The sequence below is a fragment of the Erpetoichthys calabaricus genome, chromosome 1 (genome assembly GCF_900747795.2).
Source record: "Erpetoichthys calabaricus chromosome 1, fErpCal1.3, whole genome shotgun sequence".
NCBI classification, from domain to species: Eukaryota; Metazoa; Chordata; class Cladistia; order Polypteriformes; family Polypteridae; genus Erpetoichthys; species Erpetoichthys calabaricus.
The window spans coordinates 17,616,573-17,633,647 of NC_041394.2; the positions used below are offsets into that span (position 1 = coordinate 17,616,573).

General features: G+C 41.2%; 2 protein-coding genes across 2 annotated transcripts in view; both read left to right on the top strand.

The window, feature by feature from the left end:
• sympk (symplekin) overlaps positions 1-17,075 on the top strand; it is a 581,858-nt gene that overhangs the window by 302,800 nt on the left and 261,983 nt on the right. The window lies entirely within an intron of this gene.
• zmp:0000000529 (WD repeat-containing protein 20) overlaps positions 7,760-17,075 on the top strand; it is a 56,317-nt gene continuing 47,001 nt past the window's right edge. Inside the window, exon 1 of the mRNA XM_028790956.2 lies at positions 7,760-8,535. Coding sequence (XP_028646789.1) covers positions 8,092-8,535 — 444 coding nt within the window. The 5' untranslated portion in view covers positions 7,760-8,091. The remainder of the gene's footprint in view (positions 8,536-17,075) is intronic.

Here is a 17,075-nt window from a genome sequence, read left to right on the forward strand (position 1 = left end):
AGAGAATAAAGGAAAACAAGGAGAATGAACAAGGGGTAATATAGTTATTGTGCATGAAGTGTATAGCATTTCTCTTAGAAATAGTATGAAGAGACTGTTGAAAGAGTTAAGTAAAGAGACAGAGCATTTAAGGTGGTGGCTTACGAAACTGATTGATGTCACAGTAGGACTTGACAGTTGTCACATGCACAGAAATTCCATTAAAGGGTAAGAGAAGAACTCGAGAAATATTGAGAAAAACAAGAATGTAGTAGAATGAGACTTTTATTTGGGTATGTTTATTTGAGTGTGTAAGCCAATGAACCAATCAGAGTAAATTTCCGGTGATATAAGCCAATGAACCAATCTGTGTAAAATGTATGTAAGGTATGTAAGCATGTTGAGAGTAAACGTCAGGTGGTATGTAAGCATTAATTCAGCCCTCTTATGCAAATATCAATAAATATGAGTCTCTGGCATTGCTCTGTGACCATCCATTTGACACATCTGCTCGGAGTACGATCCCTCAGCAGACTGCTGTAACAGGGTGCTTTGTCTTCATGAAGAGAAATTAAAGACGAATGAACAAGCTTCCTCCTGCTTGATGGCTTATAGTTTTTACTTATCGTTTATCTTATTTATAGTTTCTTAACAGTTTTTAATTTCTTCCACAGTTTCACCGCCTGGTTTAGGAATAGCAAGCAGCAGGACCACAAGGCTCTGCAGAGAGTGGTGTGGTCAGCTGCCATCAATAACCTCCAGGATATCTACATCAAGTGATGTTGAACCAGGGCAAGGAAAATTATCTGTGACACCAGCCATCCCAACAACAGCCTGTTTTCTGTGTTGCAGTCAGATAAACGCTACTGCTGCCAAATGTCCATTTCAGAGAGACGGAGGAGGAACTTCTGACCACCATCCATCCACGTGGTAAATAAGGAAAGTGTCTAGAAACCCTATTGTTTCCCTATTGTTAACTCTCTCACATTAAGTTATATAAGTTACACCATCTAATTAGATGTTGTTATTATTACTTTAATGATTTTTGAATTTATAAAGTTATGCCTTGTAATTGTCTCTTTATATTCATCTCAAGTCACAGTCATAGGAGTGGAGCAACTAAGAATTTCACTGCATATTGTAGTGTATGTATAATTTGTATGTGAGAAATAAAATTTGATTTTATTTGATTGAGTTGAATTTTATTATTACTAGTGACCTACCTTCAAATATGGCTTTGCAAACCAGAACCATACAACCTGATAAAACTAGCTGTGTAGTTTCAGGTGGCCCACTAACTTGTTTGTACTCAATTCTTTTTGGTCGGCTCATCATCTGTACAGGCCCAGGCAGCCCACCTGTCTCAATATAGATGCTGAAAAACAGTTACAGTATCTTCTTCTCATAGAGGAATGGCAAGAGAGAAAGATGGTCTTCTCTATATGGTCAGATTTTAAGAGAGAACATGCCTTTGAAAGTCTCCCTTTTTATTGTCCTGACAACCACAAACATTCCTAAGCATTCACCACTGGAATAGCTTGGGTCCCCAGTTCAGCTACTGTAATAGACAAGCAAAAACGGAAACTACTAAGCCATAGAAAACTGGCCTAAATGGTACTTTCCTTATAAATGAAACACTGGGGGTAGAAAACTGTACTGTCCAGCTTTCTGACTCTTTAACATCACAAATTCAACTTGTATGGTCAATATCACTCATTTTACACTTCACTACACCATAAAAGTAGGAAAAAAAATCAAAAGTCATCTTCTGGAAATGAATAGAAGATGAAAGCAACTATGACAGATAGTACAAACACAGTTGCCTCCAGAAAACCTTGTTGTGCTTTCTCTTTCAAAATACAGTTACTGAACAAGCTGATAACAATGCATTATTATTATTATTATGTATAATAATAAAATTACATAACACAAATGCACATCTTAGTACATAGGAAATGGAATGGTTATCATGGACATGGTATGAAAAGTTAAGTTTCACTATTTTTAAGATTTCTCAGAAAAGTTCACATTCTTTAAAAGTATTAATATTCTAATTCATTGCACAAATTTCAATGCCCTTTTATCAAATTTGATTATTAATTGAAAAATGCATTTAGTACATATTTTTAATAGAATATTGTTGGAAATATATCTCAATTCTTTAAACATATATTAATAAATCTACACTCCCCGGCCAGTTTATTAGGTACACCTGTTCAATTGCTTCTTGACACAAATCAGCCAATCACGTGGCAGCGACTCAATGCATTTCGGTCAGTGGACATTGTTAAAAGACAACAACCTGCTGAAATTCAAATCGAGCATCAGAATGGGGAAGAAAGGGGATTGAAGTGATTTTGAATGTGGAATGATGGTTGGTGCCAGATGGGCTGGTCTCAATATTTCACAAACTGCTGGGATTTTCAAGCACAACCGTCTCTGGGGTTTACAGAGGATGGTGAAAATGTCTTGTTGATGCCAGAGATCAGACGTGAATGGCCAAACTGGTTTGAGCAGATAGAAAGGCAACAGTTACTCAAATAACCACTAAATAGAACTGAGGTATACAGAAAAGCAGACGTTGGTGAACATCGTGGAGGTTTTTGTAAATCCTCACTGTTAATAAGTGTATAAAATCAGGAACCTACCCATGCAATCTAAATTAACAAACACCGGCGGTAGAATGGGTCATATTAAAGAGCCCAGTGACTTCAAAAGTAGCACTGTCATAGGATGACACTTTTGCCACAGTTCAGTAAGTGAAATGTCTGCTCTGCTAGATGTGCCAACTGAACCGTAAGTGCTACTATTGTGAAATGAAAGTGTTGAGGAGCAACAACAGCTTTACCACAAAGAGGTAGACCACACAAACTCACAGAGAGGGGCAGGTGAGTACTGAAGCACATAGAGCATAAAGATTGCCTACCCTCTGTGGCATCATTCACAGCAGCGCCATTCCAAACTACCTCTGGGAGCAACATCAGCACAAGAACTGCGTCCTTAGCTACATGAATGAGCAGCTACACACAAGCCTAAGATCACAATGCACAATACCAAGCGTCAGCTGATAGTGGTGTAAAGCAACACTGCCATTGGAGTAGTGACAATGTGGAGCGATGAGTCACGCTACACTATCTGGCAGTCTGATGGACCAATCTGGGTTTCACAGATGCCAGGAAAACACAACCTCCTGGACTGCTTCTTTGTGTCTACTGTAACGTTTCGCTGAGAAGGGCTAATGATCAGGTTCTGTTTTTCAGGGTTTGGGCTCAGTCCCTTGGCTCCAGTGAAGGGTACCATTAATGCTACTACAGAATACAAAAACATTTTAGATAAATTGTGTGCTTCCAACTTTGTGGCAACAGTCTAGCAGAAACCCAGAATCCCTGTGAACATAGCATCTAAAATAAATGGTGCTGTCTTTCCACAACTTCAGACCATTTACTTAACAAGATATCTGAGGCGAGCTGACTCCATCATCTCTGATGACAGCCACTCAGCTCACCCCCTATTTTCACTTCTGCCTTTTGGATTGTGAAACCAGAGCCTCGCCACTAAACTCCATCCACTTTAGCGACAGCTTCTTCCCCCAGATCACTGAACTCCCAGTAACTTGATCCTACCTGCACTGTGTACTGTACTCACCTGTTGGCTTATATGACATATGTGCTGTATGTTACTTTTTTTCACTCTTATTTACTTGTGTATTTATTTATCCATTCATGCTCTTTATTTATTTGTTTATTTATCTTCTGCTACTTTTAGTTACTGCATTCATTTATACATCTCCATAAGTGTGGCACAAGAATTTTACTATGCTATGTTAAAGGATCTTTAACATCTGAAATAATCTAATCTGTGCACAAAGCCAGGTCCATAAAGACAGGGAGGAACTTGAGTGGTCTGGACAGACCCCTGACTATAGCCCTATTGAACATCTTTGGAATAAATTGGAACGGCAAATGCTACTCAGGTCTTCTCGTCCAACATCAAAAATGATTTCTGGGCTGAATGCACTCAGATTTTCCAAGATACGCTCCAAAATAGAACGGAAAGCCTTCCCGGAAGAGTGTAGGATGTTATAGCCGCAATCGGGCATTGAAACTCCATGTTAATGTCCCTGGTTTTGGAATGGGATCTCCAACAAGCTGATATAATTCCGATGGTCTAGTGTCCACAACCTTTTGACCATATAGTGTACAGTGCATCTGGAAAGTATTCACAGCGCATCACTTTTTCCACATCTTGTTATGCTACAGCCTTATTCCAAAATGGATTAAATTCATTTTTTTCCTCAGAATTCTACACACAACACCCCATAATGACAACGTGAAAAAAAGTTTACTTGAGATTTTTACAAATTTATTAAAAATAAAAAAATTGAGAAAGCACACGTACATACAGTGGTGTGAAAAACTATTTGCCCCCTTCCTGATTTCTTATTCTTTTGCATGTTTGTCACACAAAATGTTTCTGATCATCAAACACATTTAACCATTAGTCAAATATAACACAAGTAAACACAAAATGCAGTTTGTAAATGGTGGTTTTTATTATTTAGGGAGAAAAAAAAATCCAAACCTACATGGCCCTGTGTGAAAAAGTAATTGCCCCCCTGAACCTAATAACTGGTTGGGCCACCCTTAGCAGCAATAACTGCAATCAAGCGTTTGCGATAACTTGCAATGAGTCTGTTACAGCGCTCTGGAGGAATTTTGGCCCACTCATCTTTGCAAAATTGTTGTAATTCAGCTTTATTTGAGGGTTTTCTAGCATGAACCGCCTTTTTAAGGTCATGCCATAGCATCTCAATTGGATTCAGGTCAGGACTTTGACTAGGCCACTCCAAAGTCTTCATTTTGTTTTTCTTCAGCCATTCAGAGGTGGATTTGCTGGTGTGTTTTGGGTCATTGTCCTGTTGCAGCACCCAAGATCGCTTCAGCTTGAGTTGACGAACAGATGGCCGGACATTCTCCTTCAGGATTTTTTGGTAGACAGTAGAATTCATGGTTCCATCTATCACAGCAAGCCTTCCAGGTCCTGAAGCAACCCCAGACCATCACACTACCACCACCATATTTTACTGTTGGTATGATGTTCTTTTTCTGAAATGCTGTGTTCCTTTTACGCCAGATGTAATGGGACATTTGCCTTCCAAAAAGTTCAACTTTTGACTCATCAGTCCACAAGGTATTTTCCCAAAAGTCTTGGCAATCATTGAGATGTTTCTTAGCAAAATTGAGACGAGCCCTAATGTTCTTTTTGCTTAACAGTGGTTTGCGTCTTGGAAATCTGAAATGCAGGCCGTTTTTGCCCAGTCTCTTTCTTATGGTGGAGTCGTGAACACTGACCTTAATTGCGGCAAGTGAGGCCTGCAGTTCTTTAGACGTTGTCCTGGGGTCTTTTGTGACCTCTCGGATGAGTCGTCTCTGTGCTCTTCGGGTAATTTTGGAAGGCCGGCCACTCCTGGGAAGGTTCACCACTGTTCCATGTTTTTGCCATTTGTGGATAATGGCTCTCACTGTGGTTTGCTGGAGTCCCAAAGCTTTAGAAATGGCTTTATAACCTTTACCAGACTGATAGATCTCAATTACTTCTGTTCTCATTTGTTCCTGAATTTCTTTGGATCTTGGCATGATGTCTAGCTTTTGAGGTGCTTTTGGTCTACTTCTCTGTGTCAGGCAGCTCCTATTTAAGTGATTTCTTGATTGAAACAGGTGTGGCAGTAATCAGGCCTGGGGGTGGCTACGAAAATTGAACTCAGGTGTGATACACCACAGTTAGGTTATTTTTAACAAGGGGGCAATTACTTTTTCACACAGGGCCATGTAGGTTTGGATTTTTATTCTCCCTAAATAATAAACACCATCATTTAAAAACTGCATTTTGTGTTTACTTGTGTTATATTTGACTAATGGTTAAATGTGTTTGATGATCAGAAACATTTTGTGTGACAAACATGCAAAAGAATAAGAAATCAGGAAGGGGGGCAAATAGTTTTTCACACCACTGTATGTATTACCATGAAGCTCAAAATTGAGCTCAGGTGCATCCTGTTTCCCCTGATCATCCTTAAGATGTTTCTGCAGCTTCATTGGAGTCCACCTGTGGTAAATTCAGTTGACTGGACCTGATTTGGAAAGGCACACATCTGTCTATATAAGGTCCCACAGTTGACAGTTCATGTCAGAGCACAAACCAAGCATGAAGTCAAAAGAATTGTCTGTAGACCTCCAAGACAGGATTGTCTCGAGGCACAAATCTGGGGAAGGTTACAGAAAAATTGCTGCTGCTTTGAAGGTGCCAATGAGCACAGTGGCCTCCATCATCCGTAAGTGGAAGAAGTTTAAAACCACCAGGACTCTTCCTAGAGCTGGCCGGCCATCTAAACTGAGTGATCAGGGGAGAAGAGCCTTAGTCAGGGAGGTGACCAAGAACCCGATGGTCACTCTTTCAGAGCTCCAGAGGTCTTCTGTGGAGAGAGAAGAACCTTCCAGAAGGACAACCATCTCTGCAGCAATCCACCAATCAGACCTGTGTGGTAGAGTGGCCAGACGGAAGCCACTCCTTAGTAAAAGGCACATGGCAGCCCGCCTGGAGTTTGCCAAAAGGCACCTGAAGGACTCTCAGACCATGAGAAAGAAAATTCTCTGGTCTGTTGAGACAAAGATTGAACTCTTTGGTGTGAATGCCAGGCGTCATGTTTGGAGGAATCCAGGCACTGCTCATCACCAGGCCAATACCATCCCTACAGTGAAGCATGGTGGTGGCAGCATCATGCTGTGGGGATGCTTTTCAGCGGCAGGGACTGGGAGACTAGTCAGGATAAAGGGAAAGATGACTGCAGCAATGTACAGAGACATCCTGGATGAAAACCTGCTCCAGAGCGCTCTTGACCTCAGACTGGGGCGACGGTTCATCTTTCAGCAGGACAACGACCCTAAGCACACAGCCAAGATATCAAAGGAGTGCCTTCAGGACAACTCTGTGAATGTCCTTGAGTGGCTCTGCCAGAGCCCAGACTTGAATCCGATTGAACATCTCTGGAGAGATCTTAAAATGGCTGTGCACCGACGCTTCCCATCCAACCTGATGGAGCTTGAGAGGTGCTGCAAAGAGGAATGGGCGAAACTGGCCAAGGATAGGTGTGCCAAGCTTGTGGCATCACATTCAACAAGACTTGAGGCTGTAATTGCTGCCAAAGGTGCATCGACAAAGTATTGAGCAAAGGCTGAGAATACTTATGTACTTGGGATTTCTCAGTTTTAATAAATTTGCAAAAACCTCAAGTAAACTTTTTTCACGTTGTTATTATGGGGTGTTGTGTGTAGAATTCTGAGGAAAAAAATTAATTTAATCCATTGTGGAATAAGGCTGTAACATAAGAAAATGTGGAAAAAGTGATGCGCTGTGGATACTTTCCGAATGCACCGTATGTATGTAAGTATGTATCTATGTATGTATGTATGTATGAGTCTCTGCTTAGTTCCTTACTTCTTAGTCTAGCTGTCAGCTCTCAACTTGATTATGTCCAGTGTGTTTTATATTAGTTTGGCTTTACATTAACAGAATAAAGCTTATGCATTAATTTTCCAATTCTGCATATTCCACTTGCTGGGTCGAGGGTACCCACAGTCTATAAAATCGGTTAGTCACTCATTCGTAATGGACCGTATTGATGAACCAGTTAAAAATAGCTGATACGTGTTTAGAATAGAGCAGAAAACCGAGCATCCACAGAAAATCCAGCAGATGGCGAACAATGTCCGTGGATGCAGAGGCTGCAGCGGCGTTCGATTTCATTTACTGGCGCTGAAGGCAGCAGCGCTCACCACTGCACGTGAGACTAAGTAACGCTGTACCACTGAATGGGTTTGGCGTTTCAAAGCTTTTTACCTTTTCGCCTGGCAAGCGCACCGTTGAACAGAAGACCGCATACAGGCGTCTTCACACGTTCCTCTCCAGAGACCGAGTGAGCCGCGCGCTGCTGTGCCTACCAGCTCGCCCTCTCTGAGCACACAGACACGCGCACGATGCGCGTGCACGCCCCGGCGCTGATTAATTCCAGGTCGCAGCGTCCAGGCTTCCTGTGCGGGTGTGTTTGTATTAAAGATGGCCGGGGATGGAGGAGCGCTAAAGGATTTCAATGAGATTAAATGCCAGTTCAGGACCCGGGAGGGTTTTTACAAGCTGCTAACCCTCTCAGACTCTCAACAGCGGGGAGGTGGACCCCGTGGCCAAGCTGTGGCCACCGGAGTCGCTACCGGCTCAGGAGCGGGCTCGATCCCCGGTGCTGGTGGAGGGGGCGGAGGAGGTGGAGGAGCTCCCGGTCCAGGTGCCGGTTCGGGCCCCGCGTCTGTCTCCTCGGCTTCAGCTACAGCATCGGTCGCCCCCGGCTCATCCTCCTCATCCACCTCGTCCCCAGCCGGCTTTCTCCCACCGGTCCGGGTATCCATGGTGAAGCTGCAACCCGAGAGTCCCGGAGAGGAGTCTGAGAGGGTGTGCTTCAATATCGGCAGGGAACTCTACTTCTACACCTACACCAACATAAAGAAGGTGAGCCACTTTGATCTGGGGGTGGGGGCTGTTTGAAAGGTAGAGGGGCGGCGGCATGCTGCAGCGTCCTCGGGGCTCCGAGCACAACCCAAAGCCGGTTCATATAATGCTTGCAGCATTATGTTTCGCGTTTTATTAAGCTGGTTTGTATTTATCGATGCAAGAAGGGCTTGTTTCACTGCCAAGATAAGCCGGCACGTCTCCAGGAAACGACCGCAGTGCCAGGCTGAGCCAGATCGATGGCTTTGTGGGTCATTCTTCTGGCCGTGGTGCCATCTGCTCCTTGCCAAATGTGCGTGCCTGACAATATGATTGTGTCCCTTGGGTAGTAAAGGTCAGTACTGAGAATACATTTCCTGTTGCTAACACCCTGTCCGCCCCAACCTAATGCCTCGGACGTACAGGGTGTTGCTGTGTCACCGAAAACACCGTGACAGTGCTGGCCGAGTAGAATCGGGATGTCCTTGTAGAGAACAGGTCGCCTTGGCTTTCCTTTGATCGCCGATGTTGTACATCGTGACTGTCTGCAAGTATCCCGAACCAAAGGCTCTGACAGCAGGCAGGCTGTGTTCCAGAACGATTTATTTCATTTTCACTAAAGTAGCGAAACTTTTTTTTTTTCCTCTTCAAAGAATTTTTCCACTTTATTTCACAAGGAATGCTGCACTCCGTTAGAAGCAGTGTGCCATCTATACGTGACTTGGATCATACTGATTAATTCCCAGTGAGTGATGCATCCATGGTTTCAGATGATCGATTAGTCATTCAATTTAATGGGCTGACTGAAATGTATTTAATCTTTTAATGGCCAGTCATTTGGTCACTTAACCACCTGAATTACTGGTCCTCCTGTTCATTCATTCATTTATCCATACCTAATTTTATTTAAATGAGTACACTCTTTAAAAAAAATTAAAAAGGAACAATACCATATGTTTTCCAAAATTGCCATCCTTATGAGGGCTCCACAACAAACCTTATTTTTATTTAGATCCATAATAGTCTCCATAAAGAACTGAATAGATAGCAGATTTGTGAAATCCCAACAGGTTCCTGATTTTTAAAGGACTTGCTTTATACAATCTCTCAGGCTAAGTTCTGCTAGTATCCTGTTAAGTCTCTTACTGTGTATTAAAAGATGTCTGTTTTGTCCACATATTAAGAACCTTTTCAAAGCCCCAAGAATCAATTCAATAAGCAATGAACCCTTCAAAGAATTAAATGGGTGAAATGGTTCTCTTGTTATACTGACAATGAGTTCAGGATATTGATTTGTGCATTGGTCTTACCTGCAGGTGCAATTCTAAAGTAGAAGGACTACATTTTCTTGCTTTTTTATCTTGTTCTCTGTTGCTTTGATGCTTGCACCTTCTAATCATTCTTGTATGGATTCTAACTTGCTTGTAAGTCGCTTTTGATAAAGGCCTCTACCAAATTAGTGTCCTTAACAACACATTTACTTGCAAGGTGCTTGTCAATCCACCACCCATCAACCCATTTTTAACTCATTTATGCAGTTTGGGGTCACGGGAAGCCTGTGACTATCAGCTACCGGTGACTTTAAGCAGCATCCAAATCTTTGATGGGGTGCCACAATCATCCACCAATCCATTGTTAACCCTCTTGTCCTGTTAAAAGTGACAGAGCACTTTGCATGTAAAGCGGAAACCAACCTAAGTTGTCAGTTCATTGCACGGCTGTCCCATTTGCCAAGCCATACAGATGTGGACAGATTTGTTGGTCCCCTTTACAGTTCATTGAAAAAGTGTTGTGTGCCTCCTGAAAAGCGATTTACATGAAAAGCAGTTGTCTCCTGTGTACCTGCTTGACTTTGATATGTCATCGAGCAAAGCAAGGCAAGTGTGACCAGAGATCAAGTGTTGCTTATCAGACAAAGAGATTCTAAAATGGTCTGGGCACTTTTGGTTTGCTCTTTGGTGTCATCATGTGTCCCACACTAAACATGGACCAGAGAAAGCAAAGGAGAGAGTTGTCTGAGGAGATCAGAAATGAAATGATAGACCAGCATGTTAGAAGACCATCTCCAAGCAGATGGATGTTCCTGTGCCAACAGTTGTAAATATTATTAAAAAGTTTGAGGTCAATGGAACTGTAGTTAACTTGAATGGATTTGGTCGCAAGAGGAAAGACCGACCCCAGAATGATTAGAAGGATAATGAGAATGGTAGATAGCCAAGGAGAACTTCCAAAGAGCTACAAGCTGAACACCAAGGTCAGGGTCCATCAGTGTCTGATCGCACCATCCATTTCTATTTGAGTGAAGGTGGACTCAATGGAAGAAAACCCAGGAGGACTCCAGTGCTGAAGGAAAAACATAAAAAAGCCAAACTGGAATTTGCTGAAATTAATATGAACAAGATACAAAGCTTCTTGCACAGTGCTTCCAAAGCGCGGTGCTGGGGACCCCCTGTGGCTACAGGTTTGTGTTCCAACCAGATTCACAATTCGTGATAATAATCAATAACAACTGATCTCATATAATTAGCTGGTATTTTTTTCTCATATTCTACATTAAGAAAAGTACAGCAGCATGATTTTTACATTTATAAGACATTTAGAAATATTTCTGTTTTTGTTGTATTTGTTTAAATGCTTAACGATGTTTTCAACATTTATTTATATAGCACATTTTCATAATACTGATGTAGCTCAAAGTGCTTTACAAGATGAAGAAAGAAAAGTTTATAAAAAAAAGATATATAAAAATTAAGATTAGGCAATACTAAATAACAAATAATAAAGTAAGGTCCAATGGCCAGGAGGACAGAAAAAACAAATGGACTCGTGAGGGCTGGAGAAACAAAAAACAAAATCTGCAGGGGTTCTGAGGCCACAAGACCACCCAGCCCCCACTGGGCATTCTACCTAACATTAGTGATCTCAATCAGTCCTCATGGTTTTCAGGCTTCACATGGAAGAATTAGATGATGCTGGTCATGTGGACCTCTGGCCTTCAATCCATCAATGTAGGGACAACACGGTGCTTTCACCACTACAGAAAACCGGAAAAAGAACAGCAGAGAAAGTAGGGGTTAGTATGGATTGTGGAGCCACCAAGAATGATAATGATAATTTTATGCATATACAGAATTTAGGGTTACATTAAAATGAAGGTATGAGAACGCCATGTTAAACTAATGTGTTTTTATCAGTTTTTTTTAAAGTGCTCCACTATATCAGCCTGGTGAATTTCTATCAGTCAGCTATTCCAGATTTTAGGTGCATAACAGCAGAAGGGCACCTCACCACTTCTTTTAAGTTTAGCTCTTGGAATTCTAAGCAGCCATTCATTTGAAGATCTAAGGTTACAATTTGGAGTGTAAGGTGTAAGACATTCTGAAATATAAGATGGAGCAGATTATTTAAGGCTTTGTAAACCATAAGCAGAATTTTAAAGTCAATTCTAAATGACACAGGTAACCAGTGTAGTGACGCTAGGACTGGTGTGATGTGCTTGGATTTTCGTTTCCAAGTTAAGATTCTAGCAGCTGCATTCTGCACTAGTTGTCCTCACAGGTGGCGCAGTGGTAGTGCTGCTGCTTTGCTGTAAGGAGACTGTGGAAGATTGTGGGTTCGCTTTCCGGTTTCTCCCTGTGTGGATAGCGCTTTGAGTACTGAGAAAAGTGCTATATAAATGTAATAAATTATTATTATTATTATTATTACTAGTTGCAATTGATGTCTTTTTTTTTAGGTGGTCCTGAGAGGAGTTCATTGCAGTAATCTAGTTGACTGAAAACAAAAGCGTGAACTAATTTCTCACCATCTTGCAATGTTGTAAGAGGTCTAACTTTTGCTATATTTCTTAAGTGAAAAAAATGTTGTCCTAGTGATCTGATTTAATATGTGGTTTAAAATTCAGGTCAGAGTCAATAATTACCCCTAAATTATTTACCTCTGTCTTGACTTTTAAGCCTAATGGATCAAGTTTATTTCTAATACCCTCATTATATCCATTTTTGCCAATCACTAAGATTTCTGTTTTCTCATTATTTAGATTGAGAAAATTACTACTCATCCAATCAGAAACTCAAATAAGACATTGGGGTTAGTGAATCAAGAGAGTCGGGGTCATCAGACGCTTTTGATAAATACAGTTGTGTCTCGTCAGCATAGCTGTGGTGACTTGAGATATTTTGACCCACTGGAAGCATGGAGATTGAAAAGATCAGCGGACCCAGGAGAGGTCCTTGTGGGACACCATATAGATTATCAGGGGTTTTTGAAGTATAATTACCATAACTAACAAAGAATTTGTTGATTTGTTGATCTTTTGTTGATTTCATTATATTTTGCTCTTTCTCTGTACAGTTTTCCCCCTTCATTGTATCTTTTTAATGACAATTAAAAACGAGCAGAGCAGACACCCAGGCAAACAACACACTGAATCATGAAAGACTGAAACTACTTTAGCGTCACATCCACCAATTAGTAAATAATGGATTAATTAAACAATTAAAACACCTAGAAAAGTAGAATGAAAATCAAGACGAAAATATTATTAAAAAGAAAAAAAAATATTTCCATATAACTGCTTGGTACATTTTAATATATATTTAATATTCTAGGAGGCTCCGCGCACTGCTTGCTTCGCTCGCCAAACTCGGGAGCGGGCGCTGGGCCCCCATCTATCCTGCAGCTGAGCTGTTCTGTTAGAGAAAGCATTTGTATTCAAAGATATGGTACGAGCCCCCCGGCACCTTTGGTGCCCAACCCCCAGTTGCAGCCAACTAGGCCGCTGCATGACTTTCTTGATATTTTAGTTTATAATTTAAAACTGAATAAGAATCTGAAAATCTAACAACATCACATTAAAGTTCGATAAATTATGAAAACAATGATACCAAACATATATATGTAGGTTTTAAAATAAGCCCGAATTATAGCGTTGCATAAAATTGTTGCACTTTTAGGCTTATGTATGTGTTTATATATGTGTATATACAGTATATGTTTGCTTTTTATTTTTTATTTTTATTTATTTATTTTTAAACCAAACTTAGTTTTCTAATTTCTATATTGTTCCCAAAACACAGAACAAGGGAATTAACACATCACCTAATTAGCCCAGGAGTCCAATTAAAAACAGAAGCTGGTTGGAACAAAAACCTGCAGCCACAGGGGGTCCCCAGGACCAAGTTTGGGAAGCACTGTTCTAGAAGAATATCTTTTGGAGAGATGGGACACAACTGGGGTTGTGTGACAAGTCACATCAGCTCTGTGTCCACAGACGAAAAAATGAAGCTTTCAAAGAAAAGAGCAGCATACCTGCTCTGAAACATGGAGGAGGCTCAGGTATGGTTTGGGGCTGCTTTGCTGTGTCTGGCACGGGTGCCTCGTTTCTGTGCAGGAAGCAATGAAATCTCAAGAACATCAAGACATTCTGGTGCAAAACGTACCTCCCAGTATCAGAAAGCTCTGTCTTGGTCACAGGTCAGGGACCCTCCAACAGGATAAGGAGCCAAAACACCCAGCGTAAAGCACCCAAGAATGGATAAGAACAAAACATTGGGTGATTCTGAAGGAGCCTTGATTTGAATCCCATCAAACACCTATGGAAAGAACTGAAACATGAAGTCTGGAGAAGACCCCCTTCAAAGCTGACACAGCTGGAGCAGTTTGCTCAGGACAAGTTGGCCGAACGACCTGTGGGCAGGGGCAGACTTCACATGGAGAGCTCCAGGAATTGCTTGTGTGCTGTGATGGCCTCTAAAGGCTGTGCAACAAAACATCAGGTTAAGGGTCTCATCATTTTTGTCCATGCCATTTTCATGTGTGTTCTTATTTGAAATATTCTATGGAATCCAAACTCTGAAACAAAGTCTGATTTTTGTTAAATATGGAATAAGCAATGATGGGGGCCAATTACGTTTGTCAGGTTCAAGTTATTTCAGAGACAGTTGTAGGTTCTTCTTTTTTCCCCCCATGGAGGAGTAAAAAAACAAATTTGTCCATTTTCCATGTTCCTATCCAAAGAGGTTCCAGATATTCTGGATTAATGTCCCGCTGAATGGACTGTTTACAGGAACTTGTTATAAAGATGGATGCTTTCCACTTGATATACAAACTCAAGACTCAAAAACAGTGTTGCAAATGAGTATGGATCATCAGGGTGAAGGAGTGTTTAGAGTGACTGCCTTATGGATCATCCAAGTGTTCATGTCTTGCGCCTCATTATTATCTTTGTGAGACGAGGTGGTCAATAATTAGTGTGTGGGGTGTTACACATGGGTGGAATGGTTTGAGGTCCAGGTTTTAATCGAATGTTGATGATACATTTTAATTAAATAGGGCCTTTCTTGGGCTGACAGTGCTTCTCAGAAATTCAAAATGAATGATAGGGAAAAAAATAGGACGAAAAAAAGATCAAATACACCAGTGGTCCTCAAGTTCACTCCTGAAGACCCCTGAGACTGCAGGTTTTTATAGCAAGCAATTCATTTTTGTCATTGGAATTTTAATTCATCAAGCTGCTACTGTACTTTCCAGTTTATGTGTTTTTTTTGTTGGTATTACAAACTGCTTAAATTTTACTGAATTAAGCAGCAATGTGTGTGTGTTAGATAAGAATTCATTTTTTCCATACATAGTGTGTGTGTGTTATATTGTTAATTGTTCTTTTTAGTTTTCTGGTTATTTATGCCATAGTTTGCCAATAAGCACACACGTGGATAACGCTAAAATGGCTGCCCTTTAGCATTCAGTGTTGTTTGCATTGGTGTCTGCTGTGCCTACCATTAATGATCAGCAATGCACCTTGGCTCTAATAGCTGGTATTGGCCCCTCACGTTGGGGTTTCCTAGAGCCATCTAGCAGTCTCTGACATCGACTGTGAGAAAGTTCTTCCCACACGTCCCAAAAAGAATTCCTTCTTTCAGCTGTGAGATGTTTGAGGTGTATCCTGCATGTACAGCTTTTTTCAGATCTCCCTGATATGCAGCAGCTCGATGGGATTCATATCTGGGCTTTGATTTTTGCCATTTCAGAACCCTCTTTTTCTTTCTTTTCAGCCATTCTTTGGTATATTTAATGGCATGTGTAGGGTCATTGTCATGTTTGCAAGGTCCTCGTTCAGTTGAGCTTCAATCCTCTGACAGACGGTCTCACATTATCCTTAAGAGCCCTCTGGTTCAATGAAGAATTCATAGTGAATTCTGTACAAGTGGGCTGCCCAGGCACTAATGCAGCTAAACAGTCCCAAACCAGAACATCTGCACCACACTACTTCACAGTTGGCATCAAGTTCTTCTGCTTAAATGCTGTCTTGGGTTTTCACAAAACATTTGCTGGCCAGAGGACATTGTTCCAGACATTCTGGTCTTTATCTCTGCCCTGATGTTTATCATAGTTTCTGTTTTGCACACCTCTCGTGTAGTTCTCATCTCTTTATCTAATGACAGACCCCTGCACATTGACATCAACAGAGGTGAGATGTACATTAAGTCCTGTGTTTTTAATTTTTGAGGATTTTATGGTTTTCTTTCAGTATATTGTGTTCTGCCCTGTAGGAGTTTGCAATTGTTCAAATCCTCTCCACTTGCTCCATTATATCTTCTGGATAACGGAACAGTTGATTTCCAGTTCTGCAGAGGCCTTTTTAAATCCCTTCCTAGACATTTGAAACTTTTTCTCTGAAGGCCTCGGAGAGCTCTTTCAATCTAGATGCTGTGATAAGACACACTTCAACAGCAAAGAGCAAAATAAATGTCTGAGTTGGATAAATCGGTAGAACCTTATTTGTCCCTAGGGCCAAATTATATACAGTGGTGGGTACGGAAAGTATTCAGACCCCCTTCAATTTTTCACTCTTTGTCATATTGCAGCCATTTGCTAAAATCATTTATATTAATTTTTTTCCTCAGTAATGTACACACAGCACCCCCATATTGACAGACAAAAAAAAGAATTTTTGAAATTGTTGCAGATTTATTAAAAAAGAAAAACTGAAATATCACATGGTCCTAAGTATTCAGACCCTTTGCTCAGTATTTAGTAGAAGCACCCTTTTGAGCTAATACAGCCATGAGTCTTCTTGGGAAAGATGCAACAAGTTTTTCACACCTGGATTTGGGGATCCTCTGCCATTCCTCCTTGCAGATCCTCTCCAGTTCTGTCAGGTTGGATGGTAAACGTTGGTGGACAGCCATTTTTAGGTCTCTCCAGAGATGCTCAATTGGGTTTAAGTCAGGGCTCTGGCTGGGCCATTCAAGAACAGTCACAGAGTTGTTGTGAAGCCACTCCTTCGTTATTTTAGCTGTGTGCTTAGGGTCATTGTCTTGTTGGAAGGTAAACCTTCGGCCCAGTCTGAGGTCCTTAGCACTCTGGAGAAGGTTTTTGTCCAGGATATCCCTGTACTTGGCCGCATTCATCTTTCCCTTGATTGCAACCAGTCGTCCTGTCCCTGCAGCTGAAAAACACCCCCACAGCATGATGCTGCCACCGCCATGCTTCACTGTGGGGACTGTATTGGACAAGTGATGAGCAGTGCCTGGTTGTCTCCACACATACCGCTTAGAATT